This window comes from Hyperolius riggenbachi, chromosome 5 (assembly GCF_040937935.1).
Source record: "Hyperolius riggenbachi isolate aHypRig1 chromosome 5, aHypRig1.pri, whole genome shotgun sequence".
Taxonomy (NCBI): domain Eukaryota; kingdom Metazoa; phylum Chordata; class Amphibia; order Anura; family Hyperoliidae; genus Hyperolius; species Hyperolius riggenbachi.
Window position 1 is genome coordinate 184,591,240 of NC_090650.1, and position 24,724 is coordinate 184,615,963.

Below are 24,724 nucleotides of genomic sequence, written 5' to 3' on the forward strand. Positions count from 1 at the left end.
AGAGTGTGACCAGGTCTCATCAGAGCATAATAATTGATATATACAGGTCAGAGATTTTCTTATTGGACCTTGGCCACTACATAGTAGTTCAAATGGTGTTAGAGGTCTGGACAGTTGGTCTCTCGTTCCGATTGAGTGAGCAAAATGAATAAATTGCATTAGACTCCATGGGTCTAGAAATGGGCAGTTGCGCTGTTCTTGTAACTGTTGAATTGTACGCCATGTCTTACCTACTAGGAGATCTTTTGCCCTAAGAGCAGTGCCCATCCTCCAAGGTACGTATGCGTTACTGTGACAACCTGGAGGGAACATTGCGTTATCTATTATAGGCATTAAAGGATACCACAACTGACATGTGGCATAATGAGATAGACATGGGTATGTACAGTGCCTAGCACACAAATAACTATGCTGTGTTCCTTTTTTTCTTTCTCTGCCTGAAAGAGGTAAATATCAGGTATGTAAGTGGCTGACTCAGTCCTGACTCAGACAGGAAGTGACTAGAGTGTGACCCTCACTGATAAGAATGTCCCCCTTTTTTATCTCTTTCTTGCTCTCAGAAGCCATTTTCTTCTAGGAAAGTGTTTTAGAGTTGGGATTTCTTATCAGTGAAGGTCACACTGTAGTCACTTCCTGTCTGAGTCAGGACTGAGTCAGCCACTTGCATACCTGATATTTACCTCTTTCAGGCAGAGAAAGAAAAAAAGGAACACAGCATAGTTATTTGTGTGCTAGGCACTGTACATACCCATGTCTATCTCATTATGCCACATGTCAGTTGTGGTATCCTTTAAGGGTGAGGGCCAAGGGGAAAGATTGCTTAACTTGCGATATTTCAAAAGGTTACTTAGAGTAGATTTAACTGATACAGATACTGTAGGTAGAGACTTTGAGTACCAAGGCAAAAGTGTAAGATCTTGATCAACCAAGGCGGATTCTACTTGTACCCATCTCTTCTGAGCAGTATGCCTATGCCAATCGACCATCCTGACCAGGCAGGCAGCAGCATGATATTTCCTAGCATCTGGTACTGCTAAACCTCCCTGTAACCTGGGAAGAACCATAGCGGCATATTTTATTCTGGCCTGTTTACCTTTCCAAATAAAGTTAAGGAATAGTCTTTTAATCACATTAAAATGTTCGGGAGGAGGGGAAATAGGAAGTGTTTGATATAGATATAGGAGACGTGGCATGATATTCATTTTGAGAATATTTATACGACCGAACCATGAAAAATGAGGGCGGTTTCAATTATGGAGATCTTGGGAGAATTTGCGTATCAAAGGTGGGAAGTTTAGCTTATAAATATCTTGTGGTTTGGCTGGTATCTGTACTCCCAGGTAAGTAATAGCAGTGGAGTCCCACTTAAAAGCGAAGTTAGATTGTAGCTGTTTTTTTAAAGCTGGGGGAAGGAGGATACCAAGAGCATGGCACTTATCTAGGTTAATTTTGTAATTAGCAAGAGTTTTATACTTGTCTAATTCTAATAGAAGGTTAGGGAGAGAGATGGTAGGATTTTTCAAGTAGAACAAGAGGTCGTCGGCGTAGGCCGCCACCTTGTGCTCCTCTGACTTTACCCGGATCCCTTGGATGTTTATGTTTTGGCGAACCATGCGCAGAAAGGGTTCAATGGTAAGCGCAAATATTAGAGGGTACAGGGGACACCCTTGCCGTGTGCCATTAGAGATTGTAAAGGGCTCCGAGACAACACCATTCGCCCTCACCTGTGCCGACGGACCAGTATACAGTGCCATAATTCTGGCAAGCATTTTATGTCGGAGACCAATATGTCTAAGTGTACCCTCCAGGAATCCCCAGCCCACCCTATGAAAAGCTTTTTCTGCATCAGTGGAGAGGAGAAGGGCCGGGGATTCCCTGTTATGCAACCAATCAATCAAGTCCAGGGTGCGAATGGTGTTGTCCCGCGCTTCCCGTCCAGAAATGAAACCGGTTTGGTCTGGGTGAACCAGTCCGGGCATAAGTGGAGCCAAACGATTGGCTAGGACTTTTGCCATAATCTTTAAATCTACGTTTAGGAGGGAGATCGGGCGATAATTAGAGCACAAGGTGGCGTCCTTACTCGGCTTCGGAATAACCGTGATGTGAGCTTTAAACATGTCACGAGATAGGGGATGGGCGGGACCCTCCTCTGGAGTCAAGTCATTGAAGACTTTTGTCAGGTATGGGCATAGTATATCTTTAAAAGATTTGTAGTAATCCAGTGAAAGGCCATCTGGACCAGGGGCCTTGCCAGGGGGAGAATCTTTGAGAACTTGTCTAATTTCCATTTCAGAGATCGGTTCTTCTAGTTCTAGAATCACTTTCTCTGATAAGGCAGGAAGACCAGAATTTTGTAAATATTGCAGAATATCTTGTCTAGGGACAGTGTTAGTTATAGATTTGTCAGGGTCATTGAGATTATACAGCGAGTGATAATAGGTGCGAAACACCTCAGCAATCTCTTCATTTTTAATATGCTTACGACCCTTGGAGTCTTGTATACTAGAGATATTGCTATAGGCATAATGCTCTTTTAATGCTCTAGCAAGGAGCTTGCCGCATTTATTACTATATTCGTAAAATGACCTTTTGCATTTAGTAGCTATTTGCTTTTCCCTAAACAATAGAATGCCCCTAAACTTTTCTCTTTCTGTCTCTAATAGTAGAAGCTCATTTGCAGAAAGTGAGTTCTTATGCCTAGACTCCAGTTCTCTGATAGAATCCAAACATTTTGCTACTATACCTTCTCTTTCTTTTTTTAGGCGGCTCGCTTCTTGTATAAAAGCACCACGAATTACGCACTTATGGGCTTCCCACAGTGTGGCCAGGGAGACTTCATTGTTGTCATTAATCAGGAAATAGTTCTCCAACGCCTTTGAGATGCGTTGTTTAATTTCGGGCTGTTGCAAAAGAGAGGTATTAAGACGCCAGGATCTAGGTAAGTGGGTCTTTGGTCTGATACCTATTGTTATGGATGCTGGTGAATGGTCAGAGAGAATAGACTGGCCTATGTCAGAGGACAACTGCTCAGAGAGAAGGTTTTGTGAGATCAATATAAGATCAATTCTAGTATATAGGTTATGGAGTCTGGAGAAGAAGGTGTAGTCCTTGGTTTTCGGGTGTTGAGCCCTCCAAACATCAATTAGCTGTCTACGAGATAATAAATTCTTTAATTGTCTGAGAGCTTTATTGGAGCAAGAGCTCCTACCAGAAGAATTATCCAGGGAGGGGTCCAAGACTGTGTTGAAGTCTCCTCCCAGAACTACACTCCCCTCTGCAAATGAGTCCAAGGCCTCCAGAGTTCTTGTTAAGAAATCTGTCTGGCCCCTGTTAGGTGCGTATAACGTGCCAAAGGTAAATTTACGTTGCATTAAAGTGCCTTTTATAAACAGATATCTACCAGAGGAGTTGCGGCACTCCTGCAGGAGAGAGAGATCAACGTTTTTTGCTAATAAAATTGCAACTCCTTTCGTTTTAGAGTCAGACGAGAAGCTAAAGTAAGCTCTCGTGAAGTGTTTGTCTATTAATTTGGGAGGTGTGGGGCCTCTGAAATGTGTCTCCTGCAGGAACGCTACTTGAACCCCCTGTTTGTGTAATAAACGCAAAAGGGCTCTTCGCTTCTCAGGAGTGTTCAATCCCCTTACATTGATTGTCTGTATTTTAAGGAACATCTAGGTCGTAGAGAAAGCCATGAATTAAGAAAGGGGAGCCCGCCACAGCCCCAAGATATAGGAAAGAGTAGAGCAGGTGAAAAAGAGTGAAGAGGAAAAACAAACATAGAGTAGAAAGACAGGTGATGTTGGCAGTATTTGCCAACCACTGAAGGCTTATATAGCACAATGCTCCTAGTATTAAAAGGTAAATGAGAGTGTTTTTCGCCCTGTGGGCGTCCATTTGGGAGAAACGGAGGGAACATAGCGACCTCACCAGAGACTCCGGGCACCCATCTGGAAATTACATGGGGGCCCTAGGAGCGTCCAGCCCAGTGGCGTAATTCCAGGAACAGCAGGGTAACCACTATTAAGGATAGTCCATAGAGTAGCAGTACCAAACAGTCCCATAATATACATCCCTGTAAAAGAAAGGCACACCTTATATAATAAACTATTTATAAGCCCTTAGAACAGGGAAACTGACATATATAAACACCGATATCCTTATACTGATGTCTCCTTGTTGGGGAGAACTGACATATACCTCAGAATTTATATCTAAAAGACAGCCTCTGTATGATATGGTACTTTTTCCAAGTACCTGAAGACTACCCCCTTAAAAGATGGAAATATCACTAGAAGAGAGCGTCATGCCCTAACAAATTTGGCAAAGAATAAAACCCTTATAATAAAAGAGGCAGATAAGGGGGGCAATATTGTTATCTGGCCAGAGGAGATGTATCGCTCAGAAGCACTACGACAACTTAATAATAGATTGTATTATTGTCGATTGCCCTCTGATCCAACTGAAGTATATAAGAACAAGCTAGATAGGATTTTGTTAAATGGGGTTAGGAACAACGTGATTTCTCCAAAAGAACTCATGTTTCTGACAGTGGATAAGCCAGTGATCCCCACACTATACCTATTACCAAAGATACACAAAAACATCTCTTGTCCACCAGGAAGACCCATTGTGTCCGGTATTGGAGGCTTGACTGAAAAATGCTGCACATATGTGGACGTTTATCTACAACCGCATTTGGTGAGTTTGAGTTCTTATATAAGAGACTCCACACATTTGATCAACCAACTTGAGGGCATCTCCTTTCCCCCAGGAACTTTAATGGTAACATGTGATGTAGAATCACTTTATAGTAATATTCCCCATGAATTAGGCCTAAAAGCCATTAAGTACTTCCTAGACACAGAGTTGTGAAGCAGAAATTAAAAATATTTTTATATTACAACTACTGGAATTTATTCTCAAATTTAATTATTTTGTTTTTGACCATCAGTTCTATCTACAGGTTGCCGGTACAGCAATGGGAGCTCAGTGTGCTCCATCATATGCCGGACTCTTCTTGGGGTGGTGGGAGAGGGAGGTGATCTTTGGTCCCGCTTTGGAGCGATGCCAGTCCCACATTTTGGGCTGGCATCGCTTCATTGATGACATCTTCTTTTGGGATGGTTCAATTGAATCCTGTCAGACATTCATTGATCTACTTAATGACAATAATCTAAATATTCATTTGACGTCTCACATTTCAGATCGACAGGTGGATTTCCTGGACCTCCGATTAACAATGGGGGAGGACAACCATATTCATTTCAATTTATTTCGTAAACCAACAGCAACTAATAGCTTACTACACTTCCAAAGTTGCCACAAACCAGACCAAAAGACGAATCTTCCAACTGGTCAATTTCTCCGATTGAGAAGGAATTGTTCGGAGTATGAGGACTTTCAACAACAAGCCCATGATTTAACACAACGTTTACGAGATAGAGGATATCCTAGGAAGGTAATAGCCCGTGGATATAAGAGAGCTAGGGAGAAATAAAACAGAGAATACAACTATTCGTTTCATCACTAATTATAACAACCAATGGTCTGATATCAGACAAAAATTACAGAGACATTGGCCTATTTTGTTGTCTGATAGCCACATAACTACGGCCTTAAAACCATTCCCCTCAATGAGCTGTAGACGAGCCAAAAACATCAAGGACATAGTATGTAATAGCTTTTACCAAAGATCTACTCGATCTCTGGGTAGTGGTTTTAGACTTAAAGGCAGTCATCCATGTGGCAACTGCTCTGTTTGCCAATATATGCCCCCTACCTATTCAGTATCTAATGCCCTAGGAACAGAGACCTTTCAGCTCCATCAATATAACAACTGCAGGTCAAGTGGGGTAATCTACCTCCTGACCTGCCCTTGCAACAAGATGTATATAGGACAGACAAGTAATCAACTTAGAAAGAGGGTGCAACAACACCTATCAAATATTTCATTAGCAACTAGGGACCATTTAAACCACAAAAAACTTACAAGTGTTGCCTCACACTTCCTGTTCCATCATCAGGGGAGAACAGCAGGCTTACGTGTTGCTGTCCTGGAAAGCATAAGGATCGGTTCCAGAGGGGGTGATGTGACCAAGCGTTTGCTTCAAAAAGAATTAAGATGGATTTATCAAATGGGGAGCAGAGCCCCCAGAGGTCTAAATGAGGAATTCTCCTTTAAATCATTTCTTGGGTAAGTATACATCACATATTTATTGTTATTGTTGGGCATTTTTAGCATATGGATATATTTTTATTTATACACCCTTGGCCATAATGAAGTACATGGCTCTGCGGGAGTGAGTGCAGATTACCATGAAGTATACGCACATTGTTGATTTTTATATGTATTGGTATATCTCTGCGAAGGTAAGCGCGGATTACTTATTTTGACGGGATTTTTCACTTTGTATGGGTGAGGCGTTGGTGGTCCTTGGTGAGTGGACCACTTCCGCCTTCTCCACTCATATACATGGTGTCACATGTGTGGTGGTATGCACATTATAGGCACATATGCATGCAATTATATTAGATAGGTAGGCCTGGGATGATCCTAGGTAAGGGATCAAACAGACCTAATTGATTTTACTGTACTCTTCACATTTGTGTTTTATTTATTATCACTACCATTATGCCCAGAAAATATATACAATCTGAAATATCTTTCCAGAAGTGTTTGGCCCTTATATTTAGAGCCTATTTTTGTGATCTTTGAGTTGAATACCTTGTTTTTAACCCTTTTTTTTTATTTAGATCCTCTGGAACCTAAGAAGTATGCTCACGGCCATCTCAGCACACAATGGATTGATGACCACTACTGTTTTGACACCCATAGAAAAAAAGCTTGGTGAACACTCCCCCGATCTGTCATATATTCTTTCTGTAAACTTAGAAGATATCATCATATGACACTGTGATCAGTGTTTCTCATTTATGCAGTGAATGGACGCTGGAATTATAAGCCCACTGCACATTTTTGTCATTTTGTCATTTTATTTCCATTTTTTTCATTCTTTTGACAGTGTTTATCTCATTTTGTGGTGGCAACAGCAATGTATTTCGTGTAAAACTATTGTGCTTCATATGTATATAGATCCTTGTTCAAACTTAATATTACGCTATATTGTATTGGCTTTTTTGCATATTTTGTTAACCTGTTTTTTTTAAATACTGGTTGGGCAGGATGAACATAGTACTTACTTAATGTGCCTTCAAATATCTGTTTTCCGTAGTGAGGACCCTTAGATAGGCTGCACAGGCGCATTGGGGAACATGCAGTTCCAAATTGCGCTCCAGTAGCAAGGAGACACGGACTTCCGTGTCTCCCATCTGATATCTATGACGTTGTACGTACACGGCGGCATTTTTTCCTCCCTGTGCGCTCCACCCCATTATGGATGGTACGCGCATGCGGCTGGTTGCTCGCATGCGTCATGCCACCTCCCATCCACGTACACTGCATACAACAGGCCTCACTTCCGCACATGACGCACTTTTCCCTGCCCATCCAAATTCAGCCGCCCAATCAGCGGGCTGCTTTCTCTGTGATTTTTAGCTCTTAAGCAACTGGTTACCCACAATGCACTGCTCCTGAGGAAGTGGTCTTCCTTGAACCACGCCACGCGTGGAGCGTTTTGTGTGCCTCCCTCCACCCTGACTTTATGGCTGCCTTCAACCATCATCCCGGGTCATGTATGTATACCCCGTTGCACATAGGTAACTCCTGATGGAACATGAGCATATTGCCACACTTTAGCACTTTCCTGATTCTTCTTTCTACTTTTTCACAAAGGAGATCCTTCATTGTTGGTTGTTTTTTGTTTTTTGTCACTTGCAATTTTCAGAGTCCTTGTTCAGACCTGGGTCTCACACACTCTATGGTGGGCTCAGCTTCATGAGCCCATCCTGAGTCATTTATACCTTGGTAGTCATAGGGGTTTACTTGTGATAAAGGAGGTGAGGCATTTGTGATTTCTTTTCCACATAATACTGTATTGTGGTCAACTGCTAAGGATAGCAAATGTTTTTATGATGTGGCTGCGCGGCTTTCAGGGTATCCACTTCGGTTCGTAGGGCGGAAACCTCTTTCTCGACCTCCGTCACTGTCAGAGATGACGGATATGTCTGCGCGTAGGTTAGCGACCTCTGCTTTAGTTGTATTCTGGAGGAGTTCGGTTTGGAGGGCTATGTCTTGTTTTGTAGGAAGGCCTCTTAGGAAATCCCAGATACCGCTCCTTCACGGCCGCCTTCAATGCGTCCTCGTCCACCCCCAACCACCTCTCGGTGGGAGTCCCCCAAGGTTCGGTCCTTGGCACCCTACTGTTCACCCTATACACATCCTCCATTGGCAAGGTTATCTCCTCCATGGGTTTTAACTATCATCTGTATGCAGATGACACCCAGATCTACCTCCACACCCCTGACATATCCACCACGACCATGGACAAGGTCTCCTCCTGCCTATCAGCTATCTCCTCCTGGATGTCCGCTAGGTTCCTGAAACTAAATCTAGACAAAACGGAATTTATGATCTTCCCACCCCAGCCATCCATTAACCTCCCAGATGTGCATGTCACTGTTAACCACACTACCATTCGCCCTACCTCTCAAGCCCGCTGTCTGGGTGTCACCCTGGACTCCGCACTCTCCTTCACTTCCCACATTCAAAACCTCACAAAGTCCTGCAACTTCCACCTTCGTAACATCTGTAAGATTCGCCCTTTCCTGACCTCTGCCACCACCAAACTCCTCATCCATGCCCTCATAATTTCCCGCCTTGACTACTGCAATGCCCTGCTGTCTGGTCTCCCTATGACCCGAACAGCCCCACTGCAGTCCATCATGAATGCGGCAGCCAGAATTATCCACTGCACCCATCGCTCCACCACGGCAGATCCCCGCCTAGAATCCCTCCACTGGCTTCCAATCCAGTCCAGAATCAGATTCAAGATACTGTGTCTGACCTACAAATCTGTCCACAAAACCTGTCCAACCTACATTTCCGATCTTACTCAGAGGTACACACCTAGCCGCTCACTCCGCTCTTCCAATGAACTTCGCCTAACCGCCCCCCGCATCACCCAGTCCCATGCACGCCTCCAGGACTTCTCAAGAGCTGCTCCAACACTATGGAACTCCCTACCTCCACCCATTAGGGCAGCCCCCTCCTTCAACATCTTCAAGAAAGCCCTCAAAACTCACCTTTTCACTCTGGCCTACTACCCCTCACAAGTGCTCTAAACCTACAGCTGAACTCTGGTCCCCTACCATTCGTGTCCTTACCTCTCCCTCTAGATTGTAAGCCTTTGGGCAGGGTCCTCCTCCTTTTGTGTCCTACCTGATCTTGCACCTCCATTACTGTGAACCCATACTATGCATCTGAGTGAACCTAACTTGCCTAATCTCCATGCTTCATCCAGTGCCTGACTAAGCATTACCTGGTACTCATACTATGGTGTGTGATCTGGCTTTCTTGTATTCCTGCATTGTCATATTGCTGTATGTCACCCCTAAATATTGTCTGTAACCTAAATTAATGTTCAGCGCTGCGTAATATGTTGGCGCTTTATAAATACAATAAATAAATAAATATCTTCCAGGCTTTTAGCCCCCAGGGATTCGCTAGGCTTAGTCGCGGGTCCCGCAGAAGAGAAGGCCTCCGCCATCTTGTCTGTCCGTTGCCTCGTGGTCGGGCCTGTGAAATATTTAGCGACCGAAGTCGCGGGAGTGGCATTAGCAGGGGCCGCCGAAGTTGCTTTTGCATCCCTGCGATTCCCCTTGATGTTAGAGGTTTCTGTGGTGGCTGGTAGCTCCCCTGAGTCCTCCATTATTAGTGAAATGTAAGCTGTTGGCCCGGAGCTCTGAGAGAGAACGTCTTCACGCCACCATGTTCGGCTCCGCCCCCCCCCCCATTTCAATGTTTTAGGCACCTTTTTATCCCCTTCAGTGTTAAAACTGCTGGATAATTTACTCACAGATTGTCACATTCACTAAATAAGAGGATTTGAGACCCAGATAATTCCGCTCTATAAACAATAGTCTGCACTTTTCCACCAACTGAAATGATACTGCACACAAAGCACTTCACTTTATTTTTTTAAACGGTTCTAAAGGATAATTTAAGGGTATTTCATCTGTATTTTATTCTACTTCAGTCTAATATTTTTAAAGAAAAGAGTCGTGGCATATTTTGGAATTTATTGTATTAGGGTACTTAGCTGTCTCCTCTTTCCCACAGTTGTACTCCTATCTATAGCCTGATGAAGTGGGATGTGCCCATGAAACGCGTTGCAATTTTTTGGAGTATATGAATAAATTCTTGTTGAAAAAATCAACACTATCTTGTGTCTGCATTGGGGAGGTAAGTCCACCACCTGGAGAGGGATCTTTTTAAACCTTTTATTAATGTTTTACACTACTGGCTCCTCAGTACCACTGTATACATTTTGAGTCCACCCCTGGTGGAGGGGATTTGGCCCCTTTCTTCTGATCTACAGAGAGCGACTTCTTAATCTTGAGTGTGGACAGGTCTAATTCTCCCCACTTGCCTATATAGTGGTTACCTGAACGGTAACCCAGACTTGTAAGTATAACCTTACAACTACCTTCTCACTCAACATAATCCAGTACATACTGCACCATACTGGGCTCTCGGTGTCCCCCTCCCTTATAAATATAAGGCGAGTCCAATAATATGGTTTTAAACAAAACCAGTGGTAAAGCAGACTTCACCAAGGTGTAGTGGTTTTAATGTACAGACTATGTTATGTATACTTCTTGCAGCTTATTAATGCCAAGCTATATTTTGATAGATTATAAACTGCATATTTTTTATGTAAAGTGTATAAATAATCAATTTTTCTTGTTGGCCTTTAAAGATAATTAGGCACCACATTTAACTCCAATAATACTTTACCTTATGCTGACGTAATAAAAAAGGTAACAGCATTAACATTCCTCCATCATGAACAATCCACCATATGTCAATATGTCCTTCACTAAATCGCTCTTGACTGGTAGGAAATGAATCAATATTCTTTGCTACTAGTAGTGCTTGCTGGGCTGCTATTGCATCTCGCACTGTACCTAATAAAATACAGAAACAAATGTAAGTAGCACAGGACAGTAAAACATTATTCATATTCCTGTTCCAAAAATGGAGACAGAGAATGGTAATTAATATAATACTTATGTGTGGTGATCAGTAAAAAATATTAAAATGTATTTTATAAATTATATTTATTCATTCATTTGTTTTTTGTTTTTTTTCATGTTTACTTAATTTGCTCTGAACCCAATCTCTTGTCTAATGATCTTTGTAACAATATTATTATAGTTTATTTTCCATGACAGATGTCCAACACTCAAATCCCTTGTATTATAAATATATTGTCCTCTATCCACTGGAACATCCCATTATATGTACCCTTTTATATATAACTTATACAGTCATGGCCAAAAATGTTGCCACCCTTGCATTTATGTCCCAAAAACCCCTATTTATCCGCTTTTTTTGTTTTCTTCCAGTGACAATTAAAGAAATAAGCATGACCATACCAAACCATTTGTATTAGAACAATTTTCTGCAAGAAGTGATGCATTTTCTGACACACAGCTAATATGTTGCAATGGCATCTAGTGATGTACGGATCGCCATAGCATCCTCTATGGGGCCGTATGCCCTTGGGGGTCCAGTCCCAGAGGTAGAGGACTTTTTTTTAATCTCATATCTCCGTGGGCCGCCCGACAAATCTGTAATTTCGGTAAGGCAGGAGTGGCTGCTACACCGTACAACCTGCCCCCCCATGCTGCCTAAGTTCTGCCCACTTACATGGCCCCACCCACTTACATACCCCTGCTCATTTTGATAGAGGAGAGAGCTTCTAAAGAGCCATGCTGGAGGAGGGGATGGAAGACTTGTGACAATTTGTTTTTCTTTCTAGGTGCACTACTGACATCATGACATCAGGGATATTGTAACCTGTACGGCGGACAAAGGGGACTTCTGCCTTATTGTTGGGGAAGGAAGGGCTTTTCATTACCTGGGAGCTCTGTAATACTTTTTTGGGCCAACAATGCCAAATCAGGTGCGGTTTTGGAGGTAAGGTTGCCATATTACATGAGCTTTTGGGGGTAACGCTGCCATATTATGTGTGGTCTTGGAGGTAACGCTGCCATATTACATGAGCTTTTGGGGGTAATGCTGCCATATTATGTGTAGTCTTGGAGGTAATGCTGCCATATTACCTGAGCTTTTGGGGGTAACGCTGCCATATTATGTGTGGTCTTGGGGGTAACGCTGCCATATTACATGTGATTTTGGAGGTTGCAGCCATATTAAGTGTGGTTTTGGCGTTAACTCTGCCAATATTAGGTGTTGTTTTGGGAGTAACGCCATCATACTAATTGTGGTTTTGGAGGTAAGACTACCATATTATGTATGATATTGGCGGTAATGCTGCCACATTACTTGTGGTTGCACAAATAGGAAAGGGAAAGTTTGCCAAATACAAATAGCACCACTCTATTGCTAAGTCATAAAAGTATAATAATACTTTATTACAAAGTTGGTCAGATACTATATCTTCACATTAGAACATAATTAAAATCTCCATAAAAGTCTGTAACTGCTATAAGCCATAGTAATACATATACCAATAATTACTCTGACCAGTAATTGGTTTTTTTCACATAGTCCTCTACGACTAAATACCTTCTCCTACTTACTATCTTCAGTGCATAGAATATTACCTTGACATTAGGAAACTTGCTATTTGTTTTGGCTGGGTCTACTCACCTGTCGTGGAGGACTATGTGGAAAACCAATTACCGGTATGGGTAATTATTGGCTTCCACTTGCCAACATGACAGGACCACCAGGAGATTTAAAATATTACCTCCTCTCAGGGCGGGATCACTCCAGAAAACACTTTACGTCCAAAACCCAAGTCTTGATTACTTGGCATATCCAAACGATAATGCTTTATGAATGTATCATAAGAGGACCATATGGCAGCCTTACAAATTTAAAGCACAGAGGCAGAATTTCTTTCTGCCCAGGAAGAGAAGATAGCCCTAGTGGAATGCGCTTTTATACTCTCAGGAGATGGCTATCTCATATGCTTTATTAATATATAATTTCAACCAAATACTTAGTGTACTTTTTGATGCTCTTAACCCTTTTCAAGCACCCGGAAACTGAACAAATGATCTTCCTTCCTCCATGCAGAAGTTTTACTATGATTATTTTCCTCACATCCAGTGAGCTTAATCTTCTTTTCTGGAAGATTAGGATTAGCGCAGAAGGAAGGGATGAAAATGTACTGCTTTTTGTGGAAATCGGTCATGACTTTCTGAGAAAATGAGGGTGGTAACAAATTTAATTATATTATTCAGAATTTACATAAAAGGTGGTTTCATATTAAGGGCCCTTTCACACTTGGGCGGTTGGGTGCGCCAAATTGACGCACTGCTACCCCAGCCTAATGAAAGTCTATGGGGAAGTTTATACTTCCCACAGAAACCAGAGATTTATGATTAGGTGAACATCTCTCTATTAGATTTGAGGAACAGGAAGAGAGTTCCTCTCTCTCTGCTGAACCTCCTCCAAAACTCCATTCTGGAATAGACCTCCCACAGCAATTCCCATGGCCAACTGCTGTACTTGGAACTGGAGAGAGCTTGATACCCTGAAAGTTCGAGGGACACTGAGCAAACTGAAATTTGTAACCTTCTCTGATGGTCCGACAAATTATATATATATATATATATATATATATATATATATATATATATATATATATATATACACACACACATATATACTTTTTTTTATTTTCTGCCATGCTAGGAAAGTTTTTAACCTGCTCCCTACATGAACAAAGTCATTGTTCAGACTGGGATTGTTTAGATGTATTCTAGAATTGTGGGTTAAAGAGGAAGCCCTTAGCTCTGGTATCTATTCGTCCTTGCCATAGTTTAATCTTTGTTTTTATTATTCTTCCTAAAAAAGCAACAATTGTTTTTTTAAAACACATACAAATAAGAAGTACATTTCTCCCAGAGTAAAATGAGCCATAAATTTTGGGCTAGTCCTTCTCTTCATGGGGGATTCTTAGCATGGCCTTTATTCTTTATAAAGACATTCCCTGAAAATTATTAATACAATGATGCTGGACAGTCTCCCTTCTCACAATACACTATTTTGGCAGTTGGACGGAGCAACTGCCATTCACTTAGTGCTTTTTAAAATAAAGAAAACCCAGAGAACTCCTCTATGAAGAAGATGGGCTAGTCCAAAATCAGTCGGTAATATCAGATTTCTACTACTTACTGTAAAAGTGACAGCAATACAGGAGAAAAGTAATTTGACTTATTTTACGTATCAATTTTAGGGGAAAGCCAATTAACTTATTTGTATGTTTTTGGAATGTGGGAGGAAACTGGAGTGTCCGGAGAAAACACGCAGACACGGGGAGAACATACAAACTCCTTGCAGATGTTGACCTGGGTGGGATACAAGCCGGGGACACGAACCAGGGACCAAGTGCTGCAATGCAAGGCATCTACTATGCCACTGTGCTGCCCAAATCTGCAAAAATCAACAGATCGTCCAGGTAAGGTACAATTGAGATCCCCTGATGCTGTGAAACCTTCATTATTTCCGCTAGAACGTTTGTACATATGCGAGGGGCTGATGCGGTCCCGAACGGGAGTGCACAAAACTGGTAATGAAGAACCTGGGACCGACTCTTGATTGCGAACCTCAAAAATCGTTAATGGTTGACAAAGATAGGAATGTGCAGGTAAGGATCCTGGAGATCTATTGATATGAAAAATTTGTTTCCTCTCAAACTTCTCACAGTGTAAATACTTTCCATCCTGAATTTTTTGTACACTAAATATGGATTCAGGGATTTTAGATTCAGAATGAATCGAAATTCTCCGCTGGCTTTCTGTTCCTCTGGAGGGACTGGAACAACCACTTTTTTTTCCAATAACTTCAGACCCATTGCTTTGTCTGGATCTTTCAGAATCCCATTTATAAATGTTTCTTTTGGGGGGCTGAACAGAAAATTGAGGGAAATGCTCTTCCTTTATAATTCCTAAAACAAAAGGATCGGGATTTAGACTCTCCCATGGCAACTGAAAATAAATGAAACCCCCCACAGGTAGACAGTCATTTGTTTTCTTTTGGGGGCACGGTTCTCCCAAGGGTGAATCCTGCCTTTCCCTTTCCCTTTGGAAAGGACCATTTCTTCTGCACATTTTTAGTGTTCAAAAAGTTTTAAGATAATAAGCATACAAAATCTTACATAGTGCGTAAGAAAGCATATATCATACACAAAATTAACAAATAACTGTATAAAAAAGAGAAAGTGGGTCAGGGAGAACATATACATCACTGGGCTCTGGAGGCATACAAGTGTCAGGTTCAATACATCACAGCATAGTATACCAGTTTATACATTGTAGAGAAGGGCAAAGACATTGTAGAAGATAGTACAGCAAGAGACAGTGGGGTGTTATCCATTATGAATATCATACATTGACAGCCCTCCCCTGTAATCCACCCATGGTTTCCAGACTCTTTGAAAGTGTTGCATATTGTCAGAAATCCTGGCATTAATTCATCCATAGATCATTTTTTGTCTATCCTTTTCAGCCGGGCTTTTAAAGGTAAGGATTGTTGTTTCCAGTTGGAAGCAATATAAACTTTAGCCGAGGAGGCAATATGTTGAATAAGTTTGCGAGTAGCACGTTTCATAGTCTCAGGTTTGTAACCTAGTAGGAGTATTCTAGGGTCCTTGGCAAAAGTGTCCTGCGTGAGCCTAGAAATTATGGAGGCAATATGTGTCCAAAGTCTTGAGACTATTGGGCATGTCCACCATATTTGTAGAAAAGAACCGGCGCCCAGACAATCTGTGAAGCAGTCAGGGGAGGCCGAAGAGTCTTTGCAAATTTGTACCTTTAAATAGCTCATTCGATTTGATACATTTTCCCCTTACAAGTTTTATTTTTATTTGGAAATTTTTTACCCTTTTCAGCTGAACGTAACAAAATATTTTCCAACTCTGACCCAAACAATAATTACCCTCAAAGGGGATAGAACAAAGTTTGTTCTTTGAGGCGAGATCTCCTTTCCAGGTTTTCAGCCACACAGCCCGTCTCACTGAATTATTAAGAGCTGTAATGCGAGCCGCGACTCTGACAAGCTCCGTGACAGCATCAGCCAAAAAAGCAACCGCTCTCAAAACAACAGGTACGGAGTCCAAATAAGATTTCAAAGGTACTCCCTTATGAATTTGATCAAGTTTACACACATTGCCGGAAACATATTGCAGTTTTAGAGCAGGTGCAGAAACCAGCAACAAAATTGATACGTGGGATGGAAGGTCTCATTTACCAAGAAAAGTTAGATAAACTGGGTTTATTTAGTCTAGAGAAAAGACACTTTAGAGGGGATCTAATTAACATGTATAAATACATCAGAGGACAATATAAACGCTTGGTGGATTATTTTTGTCCCTAGGCCTTCTCAAAGGACTACAGGACATGATCTGCGCATGGAGGAAAAACGTTTTAGCCATTTATTTAGGAAAGGGTTCTTTAAAGTAAGAGTGATTAATATGTGGAATGCATTGCCACAGGAAGTAGTTATGGCAAATTCTATACCTGCATTTAAAGGGGGCTTAGATGCTTTCCTTGCGTTGAAAGACACTCAAGGCTACAATTACTAGGTAATGCCCAGTGATGTTGATCCAGGGATTTTATCTGAGTGCTAGTCGGGAAGGAATTTTTTCCCTTTAGGGCTAATTGGACCATGCCTTGTAAGGGTTTTTCATCTTCCTCTGGATCAACAGGGATATGTGAGCGAGCAGGCTGGTGTTGTACTTTGTTCTCTGGTTGAACTCGATGGACGTATGTCTCTTTTCAACCCAAATAACTATGTAACTATGTAAGTTATCCATCCAGATTTTTAAATTACGCAAAATACATGTGGGGGATATACCTGGAAGAAAAACAAACGCTGCAGATTCCCAAGCCTTTTTAAGCAGACCATCTATACGCTTATCCATAACATCCTTGAGAACACCTGCATCCTCAAAAGATAAGTCACACTCCTTCAAATATTTAGAAAGCGATGCATCAAGTTTAGGACGTTTCACCTATTTGTGAATTTCAGATTGTGAAAATGGATATTTACGTTTGGCAGACTTTTAAATAAACAAGCGTCTCTCAGGATTCTGCCACTGAAAAGTGATTATATCCTTCAATGATTGATGAATAGAAAGTACACGTCCTCGCTGTTGTGATAAACCTGAATAAACAAGATCTTGCGGTGTAAGCTCCGGAAAGATCTCTTTAATTTGCTCCGTGGAATAAACTGCCTTCAGTAACTCAGAAGATTCCTCTGGAGTAAAGAAGAATCTCAGAGTCTTAAAGAGAATCTGTACTCAAATATTCTTACACTAAAAAGCATACCATTCTATTCCTTATTTTCTCCTGTGCCCCTCTGTGCTGTTTCTGCCACTCTCTGCTGCAATCCTGGCTTGTAATTAACAGTTTTAGGCAGTGTTTACAAACAAACTAACCAGCTTGTGATAGGCTCACATAAACAAAGTGTGTGAGTCATACAGAGTGTGTAGGGGGTCTGCAGAGGGTGTGTATTGCTTCTATCCAATCACAAGCAGCGCTGCACATTCCACACATTCAAGCCTTAGCCCGACAGACACGACAGAGGAAATGAGATAATATTTATTACAGAGACAGTGCAATTAGGAAAGGCTGCAGTAAGCCAGAGCACATTAGAACAGGCATAGGAACTTATAGGATAGAAGAACTAAGGCTGAAAAATTTGTTACAGAGTCTCTTTAATATTTTCCCCTTTCTCAGACTCCTCTAATTGCAGCTGCTCCCCCTCCTCTATGGATTTAGTTTCTGATATATCCTCACTCTCCTTTTCTCCCCCTTCCTCCTCCTCCTTTGCCCCCTGGATCTCAGAAAAGTTTGAAGTTTGAAAAAGAAAACTCTGGGAGGGCCTTGGAGAGGGAACTTCGATAGCAGCGACAACAAAAGACTCTTTAAACGTATCTATAGTTTTCTGCATATAATTTTTCACCATATCAATTACTGAATCCATAACCCTCTTAATAATATTAGATGTTTCAGAGGCAATAAGAGATTCAGTACAAGCCTGACTTGCATTTTTAGGGAAGTCAAGAGGCATCTTAACACTACACAATCCACATATTTTATACTTGGTTGGTGGATTAGGATTAGTTTTAGATTAGGCCTGGGCTCATTCCTTGCCTGTAAAGACAAACATAAATAACAGGCATTTTGAGCAAGACTATCCCACCAATATGCTTTAAACAACATTACTTTCTCCACTGGAGGGCTTACCACCACCTGAGATGATGGCTGTTTGTGAGGAGGACCTAGTTGCTGCTGCTGCTGCTGCTGTAGCTTAAGCCTCCATTTTCACAAACAACAGAGAACTCCACGAACACACTGTCCTGGTTCTCGGCTCTGCTTCCTGTTCATCCTAGTTGCGCCCCCTAAAATCCGGCAGAAGCGTCAATCCAGGAAGGAATCCATGGATGCAAGGCCGGAAGCACTCCTCCTGAGCATTAGCCTGGCAGAAATGTATAGCGGTGGGGTATGGTGGCTGAAACTATGCTTAAGCGGCCCCGACTCAGATCCCCTCTGGGTAAAAAGCGGCTGCACCTCCACAAACCGGACTACCCACTCTCTGGCAAGTACAATAAAATAACTTTAAAAAACTGAGATGTAGGGGTGGACAGGGGCGTTTAATCTCTTGTAATTATGTTTCCATAGATCATCTTATTCACTGATACTTCATCTGTCCCAGATGCTAGTAATATGTAAAATATGTAATACATACATTTGCATACATGGTTAATGTGTAATGACTGCATCTGAGAAACAATGTAAAGAGTAAGAAGGCAGTTAAGCCTTCATGTGACTCCCTAAAAAAAGTAAATGAGATTGGAAAACATGGTGGTGAAAATATAAAGTGCATGGCAACCAATTCTAGGAGCCTTCCAAATAAAATGGATGCGCCACAGTTAGTTTTGATCAACGTCTATGAAATTGTGGGAATGACAGAGACATAAATGAATGATGGCCATGATTGGATAGCAAATTTGTAGGGTTACAACACGTTTAGAAAGGATGGAGCAGACCAAAAAGGTTACATGGTTAGTTTCTTTGTAAAAAACAAAGCTGCAGTGATTGATTGTGAAGATGTGGAGTTTGTTTTGGTAAAAACTCATGGTGGAAACATATAGTTCCCAATTTCTTATCTGGGTGTGCTATAAGCTACCACATATCAATGATACTGCAAAACTGTAACTACTGCAGCAGATTGGAAAAGCTGCAAGTAAAAGTAGCAGATTTCTAGAGATACTACAAACAAATGGTGATTTAAATGGTAACTGATTCAAATAGGGGAAATGCACTACTAGATTTTAACATTTTAAATAGACCATGTGCAAGTTCAAGAACATTTGGGGAATAGTGATCACAATATAAAATAATTTGATATTGTGATGATCAGGTCAAGGGGCAGTAGAACAACTACAATAATTACATTTTAGAAAAGCAAAATTTAATCAACTAAGGGATACGCCATGTTTGGTGGACTGAGATAGTATACTACAAGGAAAGGACACTGAAGAGAAATGGACAACTTTTAAAAATCTTCTCAATTAATGTTGTAGTAAATATACCTCCTATGAAAACAAGATGCATAGGAGTATAAAAAGGCCTCTATGGATAAATTGAAAGGTTATAAAGTTAAGATGAAAATAAGTTTGTAAGGTTGTAAAACAGGAGGGAACCAAGGCTGCATTAAACAACTATAAGGAATGCCATACAAATTGTAAAAAAAAGTAATTAGACTGGCGAAGATGGAACGTTAAAACAAAATTACTAGGGATATCAAAGTATATCAACTAGAAAAAAAAAGGCCAAAGATTTCCACTCCTCTGGTTTAAATATTAAGTACTTTTGTGACAGTCTTAAGTAAGACAGTTCCAAAGGACTGATATACAGCCCATGTTTTCACATTATTTAAGATGGGCAACAAAAACAGATCCAGGAAATGATAGACTTGTAAGCCTAAATAGTTAATTGTATACGGTTTGAGGGTTTCCTAAGGAATGCTATAAAAGACTTCTTAGCAGAGATTAATTACATAGTTACATACTGTAGTTAGCTTGGTTGAAAAAAGACATTAATACATAGACATCCATCAAAAATAAATACAATAATAGTATTGATACATAAATAATACAAAAAAAAACATCATCTTGAACCTGCACATATCCCAGTTGTTCCAGGGGAAGGAGAAAAACCTTACAAGGCCTGGGCCAATTAGCCTTAAAAGGGAAAAATTCCTTCCTGACTCTAGATGGTAGTCAGATAAATCCCTGGTTTAACTCTTCTGGGAATTACCTAATAATTATAGCCATGGATGCCCTTCAATGCAAGGAAAGCATCCAAGCCCTCTTTAAATGCAGACATAGAGTTTGCCATAACTACTTCCTGAGATAAGATGTTCCAGATTTTACTCTCTCACTGTGAAGGACCCCTTTCTAAATAGAAGGCAAAAACGTTTTTCCTCCACAAGCAAATCATGTCCCGTTGTCCGCCTTACAACCCCAGGGACAAAAAGCTCAACTGCAAAGCCTTTGTATTGCCCTCTGATTTATTTATACATGTTAATCAGGTCACCTCTCAGTTGCCTTTTTTCCAAGCTAAATAAGCCCAGTTTGTCCAACCTTTCTTGGTAAGTGAGATCTTCCATCCCTCTCATTAAATAAACCCTCAGCATCAACATGGGTTTACTAAGGACAGATCTTGTTTGACTAACATACTCAGTGTTTATGAGAGGTGGTGAATGCTAATATTGATATTGAGAAAGCTGTAGATATGATACACTTGTACTTTGTCAAGGCCTTTGATACTGTTTCCCACAAAAGTCTAGTGCAGAAGTTGAGGCTGTGAGGACTGGGAAAGAATGTGTGTACATGGATAAGGAACTGGCTAATAGACAGAAGGCAAAGAGTTGTGGTCAGTGACTGTTAGCAGCAGGATCCCACAGGGCGGTACTAGATAAAATAGAAAGTAATGCTGCTACTTTTACTAATTATACAAAGCTATGTAGAATTATCAACACACTAGAAGATAGTGACATACAGGTGAGCAAGTAAATGGCACCTTGGTCTTTTTAATGGTCTAGCACCATACAAAATAAATGGGATACAGACGGGGACATTAAACTTGCAGAAGCTCTTAGAAGTGCTGGCTTTACAATTAGTTAAATAGTCATATTCAATGCCAAGCAGCCATAACTAATGAAAATAAAATTTGGGGATGCATACGAAGTGAATTCAAATCTAAGAATGCTAGCATAATACTGTCCCTGTTTAACTCTCTTGTAAAGCTTCATCTGGAATATGGAATTAAGCTCTGGGCAACACATTACAGGGTTGAAATTAGAGATTTGGAACAAGTGCTGAGATGAGCCAACAGTGGGCAATAAAAAGTTTGTCAGATGAGCTTTTTGTCCCTAGCCTTGTGGAAAGGACAATGGGAAATGATCTGCTTAAAGAGGAACAAAGCTTTTTGCCATGTAATTAGAAAGGGGTTCTTCACAATTAAACTGGTTTAATGTGGAATATCTTACCACGGGAAGTAGTTCAGGCAAATTCAGTATTTGAGATTTAAGGTGTCTTGGATGTTTTTCTTCCATTGAAGGACAGCCATGGCCATTACTAGGTAACTCACGGCAGTGTTGATCCAGAGATTTTATTCTATTGCCATCTGGAGTCGGGAAGGACTAGGATTTTTTCCCTTTTGCAACTAATTGGTCAAAGTCTTTAAAGTTTTTTTTTACTTCCTCTGGATCAGCTGGGATAAATGAATGCTAGGGTTGTACCACCTTTTCTTGTTTAACTTGATGATTCATTGTGTTTTTAACCAAACTATGTAACTAGTATTTTTTAAAAGATCATACAACTGATTCAGAATTAAAGTTGCCTACTTATGAGAATGAACATACATATTAACATTTGAAATAAAAATTCTATAAACTAGTTTGTTGATGATGCTCACCAACAAAATTTTTCCAGCTGTAAGGGTTGTTCGGTTGTTTCCAGGTAAGTGGCCAAGCCATCAGGATAGTGTTGTGCTTCATGCCACCAAGTCCCGCTGACTGAATTAAGTGAGACATCCCATCTCGCAGATTTGATGAAACAACAAGTTGGCAAAATCCTTTAGTTTTCTCGTTGGTCATTAAAGCTTTGATATTCTTAAATGAATGATTGACAAGACATTTATTTAAACAGAAGACTAAACCTAAAGTTCATTTATTTTTACTTAACATGCATAAGGAAATACTATATTAATGTATAGGATAAACAATCTTTTTTTATGTATTCAATTCACACAGAAATAGAAAAATAATTTTTCCTTGTTTCACTGCAACATGAACGCAAATTCTACAAGCTGTCTTCTAAAGTATCTAACTGTTGATATTCAAATTGGAAGTAAAAGTAAGATTCATTTTCAGACAGCCACGGGGCAAGATGTTTCTCATGTGAGATTTGAAGACTAGTACCAAGTGTTATCGTACAGTCTAGTGTCATGTTACTAAAGTACTCTTTACTTTTATCACACTCTAAGGTGGTATATTCACTACACTGCGGTAATCAGAATAAAGTGCATAACGTTTTATGCACAATGAGTAGAGCGTAATGCAATGCATTATGCTCTACTTATTGTGCGCAATACTTTATACACATTATTCCGATTACCACAGTTTGATAAATATACCCCTAAATAACTTACTTTTACATATGCACACCAACCTGACACTAAACTGGTGGTGTAATGGTTAAGGGCTCTGCCTCTGACACAGGAGACCAGGGTTCGAATCTTGGCTCTGCCTGTTCAGTAAGCCAGCACCTATTCAGTAGGAGACCATTGGCAAGTCTCCCTAACACTGATACTGCCTATAGAGCGCGCCCTAGTGGCTGCTGCTCTGGCGCTTTGCAAGAAGCATGCAGGCATTTCTACTGTTTTCAGCGCTACCAGTCTTTTTAGTACAAAGAGGGAGAAATGAAGTGTAATTTGTGTGGGACCAATCTCAAACATGTTATATACAGCAAAAGGGAAAGACAGGAATCATAAGGTCTGCATTAAACTGAATCCTTATTATAGCTGCAGCTATTAGAAACATTTAAATATAGGAACATTTAAAATAATGGGTTCTATATTGATATCAGAACTAATACACATAAGAAACTAGTAATTGTCCATGATCTCATGATAAAGAAAAAATTAATTACGAATTATGTTAAAAAAAAAAAGTAATTCATGAGCTATATATGTTAATGAATTAATTCCAATTCAAATAATAGGAGTATGCCCTGTATGCACCAATTCATTTAATTCAAATACATATACAGTACTCATAGACTCGAATACATATACTTGAATATACTGTACTCATATAGACTCGAATACATATACTTGAACATACTCGAATATAAGTCAACCCCAATATGTGACCTTAAGCTGGAATTTTTTAATGACTTAAGTATAAGTCTACCCAGCAAAGTTAATGGCTGCACTAGTTGATACTGGCAAGACAGAGGCGCTCAGTGTTGATACTAGCAGATGCGGTTTACTTCTATCGGTTATTGCCTGATGAAGCGGGTTTGTACCCCGCGAAACGCGATGCACTTTATTTGGAGCATCCAATAAAATTGTATTGACTGAAAATCCACAGTCGTATGTTCTGCTTGGAGGAGGTAAGTCCACCACTACCTCCTCTATTATCAAGATGGGTTTTTAAGGTTTTTTTTTGTGTTTTTTATCCTGTTGGCGCCTCTGTTATTTTATTATCTACGGGAGGGGTTAATGGCTGCACTGCATAGTATTGTATTGTAGCCATTAATCTCTCCTGGCTGTTAAGTGCAGGCATAAACATAAATCCTCCAGGCCCCTCACATGGCCCCTCACATGCAGCTAATAACACCCGACTCCATTGGGGGCAAAGAAGTATAAATATCCCCCCTCCTCTCTCCATTGTGGTCAGTGTCCTGATTAAACATCCCCCCCTCCATTATGGCCAGTGAGAGCAGATATCCCTCCTCCCTTGTGTCCAGTGTCTTGATTAAACATCCCCTCCATTGTGACCAGTTAGAGTAAATATCTCCCTCCATTGTGGCCAGTGTCCTGATTAAACATTCCCCCTCCATTTGGCCAGTGAGTGTAAATAGCCCCCATCCCCTATCCATTGTAGCCAGTGAGTGTAAAAAGCCCCCCCTCCATTGTGGCCAGTGAGTGTAAACAGCCCCTCTATTGTGGTCAGTGAAAGTAAATATCTCGCCTCCCTTGTGGCCAATGAGTGTAAATAGCCCCCTTCTATTGTGGTCAGTGATTGTAAATAGCCCCCTCCCCACTCTGTTGTAACCAGTGTTGCAACATATAATATACCCGCAATTCCCTCTCTCCCACTCGCCTACCCTGTGAGCTGCAGTGGCCAGCGTACCTTCCTATGTTCCATAAAGAGAGAAAGCAACAGCAGTTGGCACATGCAATCTATAGAAAAACTTTATTATTCCGTCCACATATCAAAAATTGGTTAAAAAGCAGACATAAATAGATACTTCCTACCCGTTTCCTACTA

The 24,724-nt window shown here is 40.7% G+C and overlaps 1 protein-coding gene across 5 annotated transcripts in view; it reads right to left on the reverse strand.

Moving 5' to 3' along the window:
* Positions 1 to 24,724, reverse strand: part of SLC12A7 (solute carrier family 12 member 7) — a 715,067-nt gene that overhangs the window by 157,539 nt on the left and 532,804 nt on the right. For all 5 annotated transcript variants that reach the window (XM_068236473.1, XM_068236472.1, XM_068236469.1 and 2 more), the window contains 2 exons: positions 22,144 to 22,339; positions 10,916 to 11,085 (listed from right to left, as the gene is read on the reverse strand). In XM_068236473.1, the coding sequence (XP_068092574.1) occupies positions 10,916 to 11,085; positions 22,144 to 22,339 (366 nt within the window). The remainder of the gene's footprint in view (positions 1 to 10,915; positions 11,086 to 22,143; positions 22,340 to 24,724) is intronic.